The 17,479-nt window shown below is 36.3% G+C and overlaps 1 protein-coding gene across 5 annotated transcripts in view; it reads right to left on the bottom strand.

Moving 5' to 3' along the window:
* Window positions 1-17,479, bottom strand: part of COG5 (component of oligomeric golgi complex 5) — a 189,687-nt gene that overhangs the window by 90,688 nt on the left and 81,520 nt on the right. For all 5 annotated transcript variants that reach the window (XM_086886775.1, XM_086886774.1, XM_086886777.1 and 2 more), the window contains one exon: window positions 9,466-9,596. In XM_086886775.1, coding sequence (XP_086742901.1) covers window positions 9,466-9,596 — 131 coding nt within the window. The remainder of the gene's footprint in view (window positions 1-9,465; window positions 9,597-17,479) is intronic.

The raw sequence follows: 17,479 nt of genomic DNA on the forward strand, positions 1-17,479 counted from the left end.
CCACCCCAGTGGAGACAGTCAGGCAATCCAAATCTGGGAAACAATGACCACCGCATATCTCAGTTCTCTGCTTGAATATGATTTGAAGAAAAAAAAAAATAAAAGTCCAAAGGACAGGAAAAAAAATATTCTCTAACCTCAAACTAATAGAATTTGGAGGTTTTATATAACAATAGTTGCTAATGTAGAGTACTGTGTTACTCCCCATACTGCCTCATTACAAAAAGGAAAACTTGAGCATTTTGTTTGTTCTACTGATAGACAGTTCATAATTTCAATATCTGGTACATAAAAATCTTTAAGTTTTTAAGGTCTGAACCTGATTCTGAATATTGCAGGAGCTCAACAGAACTGTGGAGTGAAATGCAGGTGAGACTGCTGCACAGCTGCATGGCCATGGGACAGCCCAGAGCTGGGGAGGCAGACTCCCAGCAAGAGCTGCTAACTGGGAAAGGTGGGGGATGGAAGGCAAGGGGTCCTTTCATACCCAATTAGTGCTCACCCCCACACCTGAAAACTTTCTGCTGAACATAAATTAAATAACCAAAACTTACATTTATTTTACAATGTTTTTCCTACTTGACCTGAAAATATTTCAACAAATCAATAACTGCAGTTGAAGATATTACTGGGTGAGGAAATAGAACTTCCAGGATTTAAGAAAAATATGTTATTTTCATGAAACAAGGCCAGTGTTGTTAAAAAGGGCCAGTGTTGCCTAATCATTAAAGCATAGAAACTTGCAAACTCAAATACTTGTTAAGAACCTACTTGTTTACTTCTTGTCATTGAGAACTTCTCTGTATTTACCCACTTGTGGAATGAAGTTTGCAAGTACTTGCCTTAAACACCTACTACACACTTTGTGAGGAATTTTCTAAAGGATGTTGCAAAATTGCAAACTAAATCATTAATGAAAAAGGATCAATATTCAGAAAATAACATGTGACAGAGGGTCTTCCACACATTTACAACAGCAAACACTATTCTAGTACTGAGCAGGAAAGCCCTAGATATTAATTTTATTTTGAAATCCTTCTATTTTCAATATGTCGCTATTGAACTTGTCCATATGTTCCAATAACTACAGTTCTCATGACTCCTCTATATTAATGGTGGTTAAAATAGTCTTGGAATACAGATACTTGCAAAAAATTACTATTTGAACTATTTTAGCACAGTGCAGCTCTGTTCTCTCAAAAACCTGTTTCACTGAACAAAGAAACTATCACAACTCGTTACCTCTTTGCCACTTTGCTTCTTTCTTTTTTCTTAACTTTTACTTTCAGTACCATCCTAATTTCCTCATACAAAATGTTTAAGCATCAAATATCTTAGATAGAGAATATGCTGTACCTTAAATGAGGTACAAAAAATTAAAGGAGCGCAAGTACTGAAAAATCAGTCACACACTATCATTTCTACCTGCATGCGCAGTGCTTCAGGTTACGGGCACTCAGATTCCTAATGGCTTGTTAACAAGATCTCCGTATTTTCCCTCTATATCAACACTGGAGTTACAGATCCATTTATCTCAAAAAGATAGATAAATAAAAAAATATTGCTAATGTTTTTACACTCAAAACACATCTCCTCTGATTTAGCAACATGACCTGTTAAAGTGATGTCAAACATCCAATAAAACAGGTACTACTCTAGCTGGCATGTTTCCTTGCCTGTTCTTCAATAATCATTTTTTGCTAAAGTCACCTAAATAACACACTACATATTCCATTTAAAATTTTCTGATCTTTTCTTTCTGGCTACATGAAATTTTCTTGTGTTCTGAAAATTATGTCAATCAGAAAATACCTCTAATACAATCTAACACAGTGAGATTAAACAATGGCTGGACATGAAATTTAGAGAAGACCAACAAGACAGATTTTTTTTTTCTGTAAAATATTCAATAAATAAGCCATTAACACAAAGGAATAATTAATGGTTCTCTTTTCCTATGGAATTGAAAACACCTTTTGCACCTGTATAATAAAATACAGAACTAACACCTGAAGAATTATGCATATAAACATCTTATTTTTACTTGCAATACTATTTTTTGTTATTATTGTTACAACAGCTCCTAAAATCACTTTAATATGTGTTATGTCAATATTCCACATTCTTTTTAAGTGCACATTTTTAGCCCTTGCATGCAGAGGTTGCAAGCTGTGAAGTAAAAGTGAACTATATTGAAGTCAGACATTCATTTTAGCTACTCCAAAATTCAAAACATTTTATCATCTGTTCCTATGGAAACTGAAAGGATATTCTAGGTTATATCAGTATCAGCCGATTATGCTGCTGAGAAATCTGTGGTTTATTTTTAATCCATAGTTCAGAGGTATAAATTCATGCGTAGTGTTTAACTTGGTGATTTTGAATTACTGAGGCGTGGTTAACACTTCAGTTCCATTAGATTATACTTTAAGATAAAACAAACTCCTTTTAGACCAGAGTAGTAAAGGGGAAATTTTATAAGATTTGGTTAATCCCCATGAAGTTTACCATTCAGATGTAGGATATAACTAAAATATACTTGGAAGATATTTTTTGGTTGTTAGATGAGCCATACGTTGCTGCATTACATCTTAATAGAATAGTTCAAGGAAAAAAAAATTAGATTTATAGAAAACTCCTTCAGTAGTGCCATGCACCAGATGGCCAGATGAAGGAATCTGATTTAGCAAGTTAACAAGATCATGAAAACCATAACCGCAAGACTGAAGATGAAAAATAAAACTGAATAATGCAATGTGAGTATATTTCTACGACAAAGAAACTTAAAGGTTAGTATAGAGGAAAACTTGTTAAGACATTTAAACACATTAAGTGAAAATTCTCCATATGCATACAGAGCTACTCTAAAAGCAAGGCTAGAAACAGTGTAAGTTAGTAGGATTTTAATTAAACAGACTCAAATGCCACTGTGATCTTTCACAACAAAAGCCAATATGACAGCTATAACATGTTCAAATAAGTCCTCTCTCTCTACATTAGAGTTAGCAGGAGCAGTAAAATGGGTGGTTAACATCAATTTAAATAAAAGGCTTTGGATTTCATACCCCATTTTCACTAAACAAAACTAGATGATTTAAAGTCAACTATAGCTACCACCCTCATCTTATGCCAAAAGTAGCAAGCAGGTTCAAATTTTCCTCTTTACAGTCTTCTTACTCTAGATTCAAAAAATTGACTCCAAACTGAATAATCAGAAATGCCTTCTATTTCTATATAATACTGTAGTCAATCACTTTATTACGAAATAACTGTCTCAGTCTAGTTTCCATCAGGATCTCCTGCAGCAAATCAACACTGTGGTACAATAAGGAAATATAACAACTACTGCCTATAGTACTATATTGGCTAGATTTTTCACAGTAATTAGGTTAAATTCCAGCTACTAGCTTTCAAGATAGAAATAAATGTCATAATAAAAAGAAAAGAAAAAAAAAAAGGAAGAAGCAATGATTACTTTTTTTACTTTAAAAAAAAGCATACTCTAGTAGCATTTCAACCCCAGTTATTCCAGGCTTTTTATGAAGGTAACCAATGGTATATGGATAAAAAGAAGAATGGCTATGAGCCAGATTGGAGGGGTTATTTTCTCTTTTTTTTTTCTACTTTATTTGCTATTCTAATGATCATTTTGTAATTATGCACACCTATGCGGTTACGTACATCTACATAACAGCAATCAATCCCACTGACATGCTGAAGTGCATAAGGGCTTGCATTATTTAAAAGGTATGACAAAATATGATAGATAATATGTAAAAGCAGCAAACGGTAAGCAAAAACATCTGGAAACTAAAATTGTTCTTTTGACTAGCACAGTACATCAGTGTGGGTAATGGAACTGATTCTAAGGTAAATGAACTAAAGCTGAACATTAAAGAGGCCCCTACACAACCACAGGGCACACAAAATGACATCCTGCTACAACATTATACTTTCTTCTACAGCCATGCACATCTCCACAGAGCTGACAACTGTAGAAAAGCATTTTCATGCACTTGCACAGTCCATTTCACAAGGTAGTATTAATTTGAAGATGACACTAAACCAGCAAAAAACAGTGGGCACACTTTGATTTAAATCTAAGTGTTTAAATATCATGAACTAATCTAGAACAAAGGATGTTTCAGTGCAACACACATTCTTGCTAAAGTAGGCAAGATTGAAAGAAACTGAGAAACTCAAGATCACAGGACCCTGCCCAAACAATCATGCCTCAAGAGCCATCCACACTTTCGGCAGTAACAATTAGAAGCAATTAGAAAACGCAACACTATTATACTTTTCCACATTTCATCAAAAAAGTGAAAAATGGAGCCTAAAGCCAACCATTCTTAATATCTGAATATCTCAAACACCTTGAAGTACATTCACATGGAATGTGAATGTTTCCACAGGATTGTAAGTGCATATATTGCTTAAGATCCTTGACATTAGATTGAACACTGACCTATGATTGATTTAAGAATAATTTCACCAATCTTGCCATAACCCTGCAAGCTGTGGTAGATAAGCACTCAGCTCAGAGGGCCTTGAAATTAAATAAATTATGCAACTTCTTGATGATTGTGCCTAGAAAACTGGTCAATTATGTAGCTACTTTCCCTTCCAATCCCTTGGAGGATAAGAAAACCTATCAGAAATCCTTGACAAGAGATTAAATGCTGGTCTATGAGAGATCTCAGATTAATTTCACCAATTTTGCCATAACACTGCAAGATGCACTACACAAGCACCTAGCTTAGGGAACCCTGAACTGAGAGCAACTCCTGGATAATCACCTCCAGACAACTGGTTAATTATGCAGACACTTCATCCTCCCATCACTTTTCTCAGGCACTAAATAGCATTAGTCAAGAACACTTATGCATATACATTTAGTTAGTAATTTTTTAATGTAAAAAAAGCTGTTCTTTTTCCAGAAACAACAACTGGAAAGGTTCAATACGAAAAAGAATGCAAAATAGAGTAATTCACAAAACAAATTCTTCTCAATGAATTAATATATGAAAACTCAAAATGCCCCCAAATATGCCCAAAATAATAATAGTACAAAGATGTTACAATGTGAATAACAGATCATACTGTTTTCCTATTCATCCTATGTATACAAATCCAGCCATTGAACAATGTCAGAAATACAGTTTAGGATTTATTTCTCTATGTTATTTTTCCTTCTTCTTTATTCTGCAAGGTTATAATTAGCCAAAATCTTAATTTTGGAAAAAAAATAACCTATGTATTTAAAAAAGCCAGCACACACAATTCAACAAAGGATGCTTCTTAGGCTTACACCTGTTTTTCTTTCTCTAACATGATTAGGACACTTCATTACATGATCACCAGAACAATTTCAATGAATTATCAGTGAATCTGACTTTCTCCAGACCTGTGCTAGGCAGGTAAGTAGATTTGTCCACACCTTATATAAGGAAATTGGACTATAATAAAGTACATAATTTGTCTAAAACCTAAGAAAACACAAACAAACAAAACAAAAACAAAAACAACAAACAAACAAAGCTCCCCCCCCCAGAAAAACCACCAAAAAAACCCCAAAAAGATAGCCAGATATCTACAGATTCCTCCAGGAGACAAGGAAGGAAAACTTTTATTCTGTGGTTGAAGATACAGAACATTTCTGTTACACACAGAAGGACAAACTGTTTAAAGTGCGAACCCAGGAAAATCTGAATTCTGCTCTCATTTCCGCACCGCATCCTGCTAGACCTAAGTGGATATTTATATTTTAATCAATCTTTAATGCTACCATTGATACCTCACAATCCATATCCTAATTATTACAATTGGGATCAGTAAAGTCACAAGCAAAAACATAAGTTCCTAACATATTTCACACATGCAAAAATCCATCCTTCTTACACAGTGACCCACAGCTGCTCTTTAAAGCACTGAACCTAGCTCAGAACTAAGATTACCTTTTAAGAGGATGGAGGAGATGGAAATGCAGCTCTTTTCTGCACACACACAGCCTGGCTCCTAAAGCTACCAATGTTGTCATCACCAAGTGGAGCTAAGTTTGGTTATCCCTGGCTGTAAGTCCCACATCTAGCATGGCAATATACAGCAGGATGGGTTTGAAGCATGAGCTAAGTTGCAGAGAAAGTTTTCTCATTTTCAAGTATAGCAGACATAAAACTGTGTCTGGAAAAACTTCTCTACCTGGAACTGATCTATGGTGATTTTAACAAATTTCTCTTTTCCCCAGTAATTTCTTACTATTCAGATCTGCTTTACACAATATTACTGTTGAAAACAGGGGTGAAGTGGTAACAAGAGCAAATCTGGATTCTTCAGCCAAGGGTTCATTATGGGGGCAAAAGAAATGATGAGGATGTTTCAGGTGGTTGCAAGATATATGTCTTTTTTTAAAATTTTAAAGCTGAAAACATTGCTGGCCCTTCTGTTAGAAGGGTGGCTTTTAATCAAGTTCTTCTCTGATGCATCACTGCTAAAGCAGTCTTTCCTGCTTCCTATACTATCTGCCATACGCTGTTCACTGTATGAAGGAAAGTTAGCAAGGAGTTTAGGACTATAAAATAAATAGTAGTAAATAAATAAAAGAAGGAAAGAAAGATGGGGTTAGAATCCATTTTCTTTAAATTGTTCTGTGGGTCATGAAAGACCATCTATCTGTGCTATGTACAATAGGAGTGCCTAACAAAGCACACAGAACAATAAAAAACCTGCCTGTAGCCACTGGTACCCATGTGGTTGGGTTTGATATTATTTGTATTACTTCTGTCAACAATAGCAAAGAATGTTTAGTCTTTCTAAAAGGATTAGGAAGGCGAGTGTGATTTGCAGCTCTATGAGAGCCTGTTAAGTCTAGACACTCTGACAGACACTTCCAGTTATACCCAGATGACAGCTTTAAGATTCCACCAAGAATAGGAGTGGAAGGCTTCATTTCTAAAGCAGTCAGTGGCTAATGCCACATTTCCAAAAGGGGAAAAAGATTCATTTTTTCTGAGAAATACATAAATACTGCAGTGGTGGACATGCCATAGAAACATGAATTACACTGAACAGAAAAAGACAATGTATTACTTAGGTAAAAGTATCTGCTTTCATGTGCTACTGCTGGGCATTATTTGGGGGAATCTGTGCACAGCTCATTAGCACGTGACTTAGACATCATTAAATAAACAATAAAACAATAGTCTCTGTCCAAAAGAAAGGGGATATATAAAAATGATAAAAATTGCAGTTTAGACTTTTTAGCTCTGTTCTTTTTGTCAGAGTAACTTCTAGCAGCATCTCTGAAGAAAAAACCTGAATTCTAGAGAAGACATTCACCTAATTCTAATGACTTTTGTTGAAAAATAAACACTTCCAGTCTTACTTTGTAAAATGTATTTCCACCTCCTGCTTCCCTTCTAAGTGGACACTAAAATACCCTAAATCAGAGACATAAGGGTAATTTTTCTCTTAAGGTGTTGCTGAAAAGTGCTGCACGAAATATAGAAATATAGTTCACTCTTACGTAGGCAACTGATCTCATGTATTATTTACAGAGCAAATGAAAACAAGGGTGGAAACTAAAACTGCATTTGCAAATATACTCATATCAGTATCAAATAACTGAAGAATCACCTGGATAAAAACACATGCACTATTCTCAAAGGTACAAACAGCTATCAGAATGCATACTGGCAGGAAGATAGTTCATCTGAGGAATTCTGTAGTGCCTACTGCAGGAGAAAAGCTGAAGGTCCCATGCCCTATTTAAGGAAAACTCAGGGGTTGGAAGGCATAGATGTAAATCAGCTTGTCAATAAAACACAATAACAGGAATCACAAAACAAAAATCACAAAATTCACTAGTCACATTTCAAATTCTAGATGTCTTGGGCAATGGCTGCATATGTATTTTCTAAAGCAAACTATTGTTCTCAACATTAAATTCACAAATCATATCCAACAACAAACCTGTGATGCATAACCCAGCACCTCCTCATGAAAACATCCCCATTTCTGATATGACTAAGCACTAATAATTTTCTTCCAAACACTCTTCCATTTGTTGGAAACAGGCCCCTGGCTAAAGCACAACAGGCATATGCTTTAATAATCTCTGGATTACCTGGAGACAGCCTGGAACACCTAATAAATCTGTCTATTTTTCAGGTGGAGTGGGATTGATTTCCCCGGGGTTTCTTTGTCAATTCCATTTTAGTACTTAGTATGAAGAGAAAATTATCAGAGAAGGTCAAATCTGACATGAAAAACTAGAAGAGTTCACACTGATGAAGACTTTTGCTACATTTAAAATAAATGTCCACTTGCTTTTTCTTAGGCCCTATCTTCCGTCAATCTTTATTTAATAATGTATATGCTTCATAGCTTGCAAAAAGTGCAATCACAGCTTGGCAACATGCTCAAATAGCCTGAAGTTTCAACACTGGAATAGTAATCAAGTGAAAAATGGGGTGGTTTTTTCCTACCACTTTGTTATCAGCAAATAGTCAAAGGCATTTACCAAAACCATGACTTCTTACTGCAGCAAACTAGTTGAAATGACAGATCTAAGTAAAAGTTGGAGACATTCCGATAATTTCAATCATCAGTTGTTTAACCAAGCCAATTTATTCAATACGTTTTCTATTCTGTATCTGTTCTATTTTCATGTCAATCTTCAACAGTATAAACAAATGCTATATTGAATTACAGAGAAGTTTAACACTTCTGGTAAGAAACATCATAAAAATGTCTTGTTCTAAGCCTCTTTGTTCTATAATTTAAGATCCAAACTTGATAGAAACTTGCACCAGATTTCTCCTCTTACTTTGGCAAAGAGGATTTAAAATAGTTTTTGAAGAATATTATAGACAAAAGAACATTAAATTCTACAAAGGCAAGAAAATAGCACTAAAGATACTGCAAACAGTTAATGGATATAGCCAGGTTATTGAGATGTCAATAATTAAATTTAATATGAATTAATGTAATTATACAGATTAACTTTTGTTTCCCTGCAGTGAGCATTTGCCTCAAAGTTTAAACTGCTCTTTAAAGTTTTAATGCAAATCTTTCAAATCTTTTCAATATATTTCTGCACAGCTAAAATGCAGAAATCTTCTTACAGTTTTAAGAAACTGCATTTTCCGTATTTCTCTATAATACTTGGCAACATTGGCAATGCTGTATATGGTGTTGAATGCATCAAGCTTTTATGACAGTGTTTAAAGTTCACCTACTTTCTTCCAAATTACAGGGTCAGATGCTGTCAAATTTTATTATTGCAAATACTGTAAAAGACCAGCTTTGTCAATTTATTTGAATATAGTCATGTGTGAGAATTTCTCACATAAGACTTTTCTTGTTTAATTTGCACTGGACAGTGATACACAAAGCAAAAGAAATCAAGCTCGAGTTCTTTTACACTTTACTTTGAAAGGAAACAGAAAACAAAGTGTATTTTACCTGAGTCTCCACACCTTGCTCAAGCAACCTTTTAGCCTGGTTTTCCACCTCAAGACGAGCTCTTGCAATAAAAAGCAGGTCATTTTCAATTACTTCTATTCCAGACAGATCTATCCCTTGAGAAAGATAATCTATAAAAGCAACAAAACATTGATAAGCATGACACAGGATAATGGAACATTTTAAGCAAGTTAGAACATTTCAAAGTTACAGTCAGTTCCAGGAGACATTTTTGTATACAACACTTGACAATACAGTATATCAAAGTAATGTCTTATACCAGAAAAACTGAAAATCGGATTATCACTTAAGAAAACCTGGATATTGAATACATTGAATTACTTCAAGACACTTCTCTAGACCCAGAGACTTCTGAAAAGATGTAAAACATGAGTTCTAGGAACTGCAGAATCAAAATCACAGGCCAAAAAGGGGAAAAAAGTCATATCCTTGCCCCAGAGAATTAACTAGATTATTAAATTTATCTAACCAGACGTTTGAATAAGAATGTGGGATCAAACACAAAAGAATGTTACAAAAATAAAACAATATATTTTTTTCCTTTTTAACCACAGAATCATCACAAAAATTCTTACCATTGTGGAAATCACCATCAGCCATAAGCTACAGATTACTGGGCTGGACTGGCAGCTGCAGCAAAAAAAATCTATTCAAATTCATCTTACCTCAATTATTTTTTTTCTCCTTTTCATCTTTCTGGATTTAAATTAATCCAGCTCTCCCTGACCAGGTAGCCTAGACCTTTACACTACTGCTTATCACCAAGATAATGCAGGACTACTCTCATTTAACCAGTTTTCAACATTTCGCTTAATGAAGCAGGTTTTCCACCGGGTTTTTTTTTTTGGAAGTTCATATAAAACTAACAAAATAATGGCCAAGGCATTTCATGCAGTATCAGAGTCTTCCTTCATAAGATGGTGTTCCACTATTTCCATTTATAACCAGTCCTCTATGATTTCCTAATAAAGTTATCTTCCTTTTAGTTCTCAAAGTAAGTTTATTAAGGCACAGACTTAAACATTTTAACTAAGCTAACTGAACTTTTAAATCTTTGCCAAACAACCTTTCACTTTAGTAGCCATTTATTTTTGTTTATTCACAATAAACTGATCTAATTCTCAAATTAATTTTAGCAATCACATGTTCACAACTGAACACAAAATTCCAAGTGAATCATTTTACAGCTATGTATAGAACATCCCTACATCTGCACATGAAAAATACCATATAAGAAATCGAAACAAAAAGCTTACTGAAATACTGCATAAAGCTTAGTAAAGGCACAAAGGAAATCGTCTCTCTTAACAGTACAGTATGTCAAATAGGTTTTAGTCTACTAAGAATAGACTTGCAAATGCTTTTCCCTGCATGCATTTGTTTAAAAATGGATCAGAGGGGTCAAAGGTCAGCTAAGTAGCAGGACAGCACAGGCAATTCATGAAGCCCTGTGTGCTGGTGTGTTTACAGAGCTGCTTTTGCCACAGGCCACAGCAGCCACATTTACCCCTTATTTCCCTGCAACTTTTTGCTGTGACTAAGCTGCATCTCTACAGGTGGTCTGGCATATGAACCCATTAAAACTAATACTGAACTCACACAAGTTCCAATGAGCAAGTCTTGAGTGTGAAGACTAATTTTCTGACCCCTTTCCTTTTAGCTGCACAGAAAAAAAAAGGAGTAAAGCACTACCACAGATTCACTCTACTGTCACAGTAAACTCTGAAGAAGTTTCTTGGCAAAGTGATTAAAAAAGGTGCAAATATTACCAAATATTTACATATACCACAAATACAAGAACTTCTGTGTAATTCGCTTAAGGCATAAAGTCATAATCTGGAAGCTCAGGCTGCCTAAACAAAACAAAATTAAAATATGGTTATAATCTCCTAAATCCACAGAAAACTTGAGGAAAATTACTAAAAAAGATACTGTTTCTTCCTGCTGTGTTTTATCTCAAAATCTAAAGTCACTTCAAGAGCTAAAAATCTATTCCTTCTGATGGTTTTAAGAAAAGAACAGAAAGACCATGCTGCTTTGGCTTCTCCAAATACCTCCATCTGTGTCTCCGACTGGCAGCCACCTCCTGCCAATCTGTTAAAATCTGCAGCTTTGCTCCAAATTTTCTGCAATCCTAACAGAATGTCTTGGGACAATGCATTTCAGCAGGACTTGAAAACAGTGGGCCTTTCTGCAGGTTCAGTGGCTAGCTGTACCACTATAGATGTCCCCAGTTGCTATTCTAATAGTAAGGAAGCTCTAGCAATTACAGTTTTTGAAAGAAAAGCAGTTTTCATAAGGACAACAGGTCTATGTCAGAAACACCTGCAAGTGATTTTCTGCCATTCTTATGTGAGAGCAGAAGCTGTAACACAGGCTGGGTATGTGCCTTTTGATAGTTTTTGTCATCTACACAGACAACATAATATTAGAAATCTCTATGATTGTTTACTCTCAAGAGCGATGTTGTTCCCCTGGACAGCACGCTGAAACCAAGCAGGACAGCTGACATAAGAGCAGCCAGATCATACCCAAAATACCGGTGCATTTAAGATCTGATTTATTTAAAATGTTGCAGAACTTGCAACATTTTGTGGAACTCGCCTGTTCCAGCTGGTCAATTTTAGTTAGTACAGAAACCTCGTCAAGTGAAATGCAACAAAAATGCTATTGGTTATTAACTCAGGGAGTAGAAAATGTAGGATTTTGCTTCAGGCACTTACTCCTGTGATCATTTTTCTATTTTTTGTCATGCACTGTCAGTCAATAACACTGTGGTCATGATCAGAGGTGAGTGGGACACGGGCTGTAAGGTACTTGTGTCTTGTCAGGAATTAACCAAAAACAAGGGCTCACCCCTCAGCTAGCACAGACTCTGGGGACTGGTGTCCAGTTTAAAGCATGCCAGCCTTCCATCTGCTTTAACCTTAGAGCTCTGGAGTAAAACTATTACTGTATGAACTCTGAAAGATTTAGTGAGTATATACTTATAACTGACATCTCTACCTTAAGAAATTTTAAAAGAGTATATATAACATTTTGTTATCTTTGGGAAGATTTGTGCTCTTAACAAAATAGAATCTAAGTATCTTGTACCACCATGTGCCAGGGCTGGAGCAGCCACCAAGGCATCACCCTCTCAGCAGCACCACAGGCTGCTCCAGCCGCTTCTCAGCACACCCAGAAAGCAAACGAGAAGAGGGAGCTATAGTCCTATAACCATTCCTGTCACCACAGTCCTACAGCCATCCCGTACCTCTCATCCCCCTGATAATTCCACCTCTTTATATAGGTTCATGAACATAAAGGCAAATGCTTAACTCTCTCATAGCATGTTGGTATTTCTTCCCTTCTATCACACTCTATTAAGCTGGGAAAGTGCAGCTGGAAATTACTTTCTAAGAACTTTAAATACAGACTGCCTGCTGAATCACATTCTTGAACAAAAATATTGTATATCAAGGCAGAATATAATAAGACCAAGTGACATTTATCACCTACTTCAAAGGGTTAGAACTTTGTATTTTTTAATAAAACAAATATTTTTGTGACAATAATTCTAAATTTTCTTGATTTACTAAACCTGAACAACTTTTATAATCTACTGGTTGAGGTGCTGCTTGAAAATGCATTTTTTTAAAGCAATGTTTCCCAGATAGTTATGTAAGAGGAGTTTCATAGACAGACAAATCCAATATGCAGGTAGTACATTAGGCAGAAAAACAGTACTTTGAGCAACACGGTTAGCTTTCCTTAATCTACGTGACTCACCAACACAGATTCTTCCTATTATGTGATCTCATTTTTTAACCTCAAATATTCTTTGTGATAATACAGAATCAAGATTAGAAATCGAAACTTTCTGTAAGCATTAAACTGTTTTAGAACAGAGATAACTATGAAGCTAGCACCTTTATGAGCTCCCCAAAAATTGTATTACGTTCTTTATATAGACTGAATTGATTCTGAGCTTTTGCTGGGAATTAGAGAATCAGCAGAAGGCTACTGAGAACAATCAGGTGCACTAACAAAGAGGAAAACAGAAGACAGTAATAAACCAATGTGATTAAGCTGCATGACATTAGAGGCTACTTGAGTCAAGAGAGAAACCCTTCTGTGCTCTGGGAACCAACCTCAGCGACACTAATAAAGAGAGGAAAAAGGGAAATTAGAACATCTGAAGTGGGTTCCCCAGGAGTGAACATGTAAGATCTGCAGACATGTAACTCCCCTCAAAAGCAAGAATCCAATGGCAAATTAAGAGGTGTTCCATGGGAGATTGGGAAGGGTGGGGAGAGGGTATTAATGGAAAATAACCCATCCTTGAAATTTTAAATAAAATCATAGAATGATAAAATCATAGATCTTTGTTTCTTTGTTTGAGGAAGGTTTGAGACTTATTTTTCTTGCATTGGTCATTTGTTTTACTTAGTTCAGCAGTCTTAGTTGCAGATAATGTTGGTGATATCTGTACCCTAAGAAGACATTGCTATTTTTCCACAGTGAAGAAAAAATACAATTTTTGAAGAAATTACTAATTTAAATTTTAAAAAAATCAACAGGTCTAAATGATACCCAAGAGCTCTGCTGGGATTTAAGTATGCAGAAGATGAGAGGCTATATGGTTTATCAAGAACTATTATAGAAGACTCATGCATGCAATGGTAAAAGATGTTCATGATACTGAACCTAAGCTGCTATTGGCAATATTTGTTTCTGTTATCTTCCATGGTCTTAATGGAAATGTTAGTTACAGCAGTACCTACTGAACAGGAAGGACATCCTGTTTGCCTCACCTGTATCTGAACCAACAACCCAGGATGCTGCTGAGCCAGAATATGTCAATTGGTTTGTTTTTGTCAATGCAGCTAATTTAAAAACAAAGCCCTGAGAAGAGAGCCTGAGTTCCCAATACCTCAGCAGAAGACCAAAGCCCCCCCTTTGGTGAAAGCAACCTAGGGTTTTACATTATATCTCTAGTCCTTAGGTGGAATAAGCAAACACCCCACCTTAAAGAACAGTAGTCTGCTGCTTACAGACACTTAAATTTGCCGTGCAATTTATGCACATAGAGCAAGTAGGGAATAGGAAGAGCAGGCAAATTTCTGTGTGTTCAAAGTTGAAGCTGATGCCTTTGCTTATGGTCTGTTTTAACCAGACCAATTCTCCACTCAAGCAGAAATGACTGGCCCACACTCTGCACCAGACACGAAAGCACTTGCTGAAGCAAGCTGCATATTAAGCTTTTAAATCAAGTGAAAGGAATTCCACTACTGGTACTATTAAACAGTATCTTACTTGAGCTCTTCAGAATGTTAATTCCTAACATCTTAATTAATTAAGATGTTAATTCCTATCAAAACTGCATAGATTACATGTGTAAAGTGTTCAAAATAAGAATGTAATTTCTCTATACTAAGTGCCATACACGTCATAAATTTTGAATATGCTTTTAAGAATTTTGAATATTAGATTATTAATTTCATAATTTTTCTGCAGGTATTATTAATTCATTATTAATTCATTATTAAAGAGGAAGAAAATAATTATTTTACTAAAATGCCAGTTAGTTACAAAACTCTTGGTATCTTTCTTCCCTTATCCTATACAGCAAAACTACTGCAAATGTTTCATCAGTGAAACAACAGAGAATAAAATCTGTCTGTATCACTAGAGTGCCATTAAGTTGCTATGAAATCTGATCCATATTTAACTAATTTCTACCATCTTAAAAATTAACTACTTGTATGCATAATACATAAGATTTCAGTTTTTAGCTGCTTGAGCAACATGAAGTGAGTGAACACTGTCCTGCTGGAGACAGAAACTGAGTGGGGCCCATTGGTACTTGCTTGTTGCCTCAGACAGCACATTAACACACTCATTCTCTTTAAGTCCAGAAGAGGAAATATTAGACAACCAGATATAGTTTCTGATACATGTCCCTAGAGAAGGGGAACATGAAAAATAAAAACAGAGCAAAGCACTTCTCAGCTCTTCATTTCAGTCCAAGACTGGTTTAATTTTAAAGAAATCAGATGAACAGTACCAAAATCAAACTGGAGGAAAGAATACAAGCCAAATAAAGCAAAACATGAACTTCTCATTTAAACACAGACAATTATCTTGTACTGTCTGTACTTGTCTGTAAAACAGACCTGTCATGTATATTATATATATTATTATAAAATGGTTTGGTCAGAAGGGGCCTTTAAAGAAAATGTAGCCCAACCCCTCTGCATGGGCAGGGGCACCTGCCATGATATTGTGTTGCTCAAAGCCCTGCTCAGCCTGACCTTGAACACTTCCAACACATGAAGCATCATCTTACCTAATCAAAGCTTTACTTCAGAAGAAAACCGAAAATTCCACACTCTAATTCAGGGACCATGTAGGTATGAAAAAACTGAACATCTTGTAGCATGTTAAAACAAAGGGGAAAGTTTCAAGAGTAAAGGCAGGTTGGAATAAGAAAGAATGGGTCATCATCCTGCACTTGGGATCAGCTTTGTTTCCTCCAAAAGACTGTTCCTGTTTTTTTAACAGAGTATGGTTTATGTTAAAATATTTAGTAGTGCTTTAATAATCATCTATGTCCAATCCTATCTACAGAGGAAGCCTGCTGCTTCTCTCCAAACTGCATGCGAAAATGTAAGAAAATCACACCCTGGATTGAGAACAATTATGGGGGAGCAGTGAGGAAGACTGACTAGCTATTTTTAAATTAAATTAAAGCTGCATTTAAGTCGTCTTGATGGCAGAGTTAATTCCTACTGCTATCTGGGCTGGAAATCAGATGCCACGCAGGATCTGGAACTGATGGAAATGAGTTTGATATCTATTTTTATCATCATCACTGACTTAACAATGAGCACCAAATTTTGGAGACATTCCTGTGAAAATGCCATGATTCAGAAAATAGCTTAACACACCAAGACAAACACTACTTAGGTCTAATCACAAGTTATACCACACGACTCCCACACTCACTTAGGCCTAAAGCAAGAGTTGTTGAACTCCTTTAAGGTTCCCCCTCCCACACACCATTAGATCTCCCCCATTCCTCCCCCTCACCCTTGACAACAGACTCACAACCTTACTTCACCACGACCTACTAAACCTGCTGCTTTCTATTGTGCCCTCCACTGCCTGGACTGCCGGGCTCCAAGGGGAGCAGGCAGCAGCCCCACACCCAGCTGGGGGCTGCTGAATGCCACTGTCAGTAACCCGGGTGACAGGACAGAATTAACCCTCTGCGAGCTTACGGAATTTAAAGAAGTGCACAGCACCCTGGAGAGCAGGGCTGACATTCTGAAGAACCTTAGCAACCTTCAGATAAGGACAGAAAAAAACATGAAGTTCAACGAAATTGAGTTAAGCCCTGTTCACCTGGGATGGCACAGCCCTGTCCACACAAGGAGGTTGGCTGCTTGCTGGCTGGAAAGAAACTTTCAGAAACCAACCCAGGGGACAGAAAATTTAACTTAAACTTCAGCATAAACTTCCTTGTGGCAGAGGCAGCCAGCTGTGTATCGGACTGGGTGTACCCAGCAGGTTGAGAGAACTCATTATTCTTATTATTTGGCACTTGTAAGGCCACTGTACTCCACACCCCCAGTAAAACAGAGACATTGACAAATGAGTCCAACAGGGAGCCACCATGACAGAGGACTGAAGCACTGAGTGTGAGGAGAGGCTGAGAGAACTGAGTCTGTTAACCTTGAAAAGAAATGGTTAAGCAGAGATCGAACTGCATCTTCTGCTACCTGACAGACAGACCTTTCTCAGAGGTGCACAAGAGGCAAGAGATACAGACTTCAGCATGAGAAATTCTAGTTAGACATGGAGGCAGAATACTATACTGATGGTTTCATACACCATACCCACAGAACATATTAACCTGCAGGAATGCACACATTATATTTTAATATTATTAAAACAAATAAACTGTGAAACATTAGGATCCAGAACTCTAAAAATGATCGCAGGCTTA

Source organism: Cyanistes caeruleus, chromosome 4, assembly GCF_971803275.1.
Source record: "Cyanistes caeruleus chromosome 4, bCyaCae1.hap1.1, whole genome shotgun sequence".
Taxonomy (NCBI): domain Eukaryota; kingdom Metazoa; phylum Chordata; class Aves; order Passeriformes; family Paridae; genus Cyanistes; species Cyanistes caeruleus.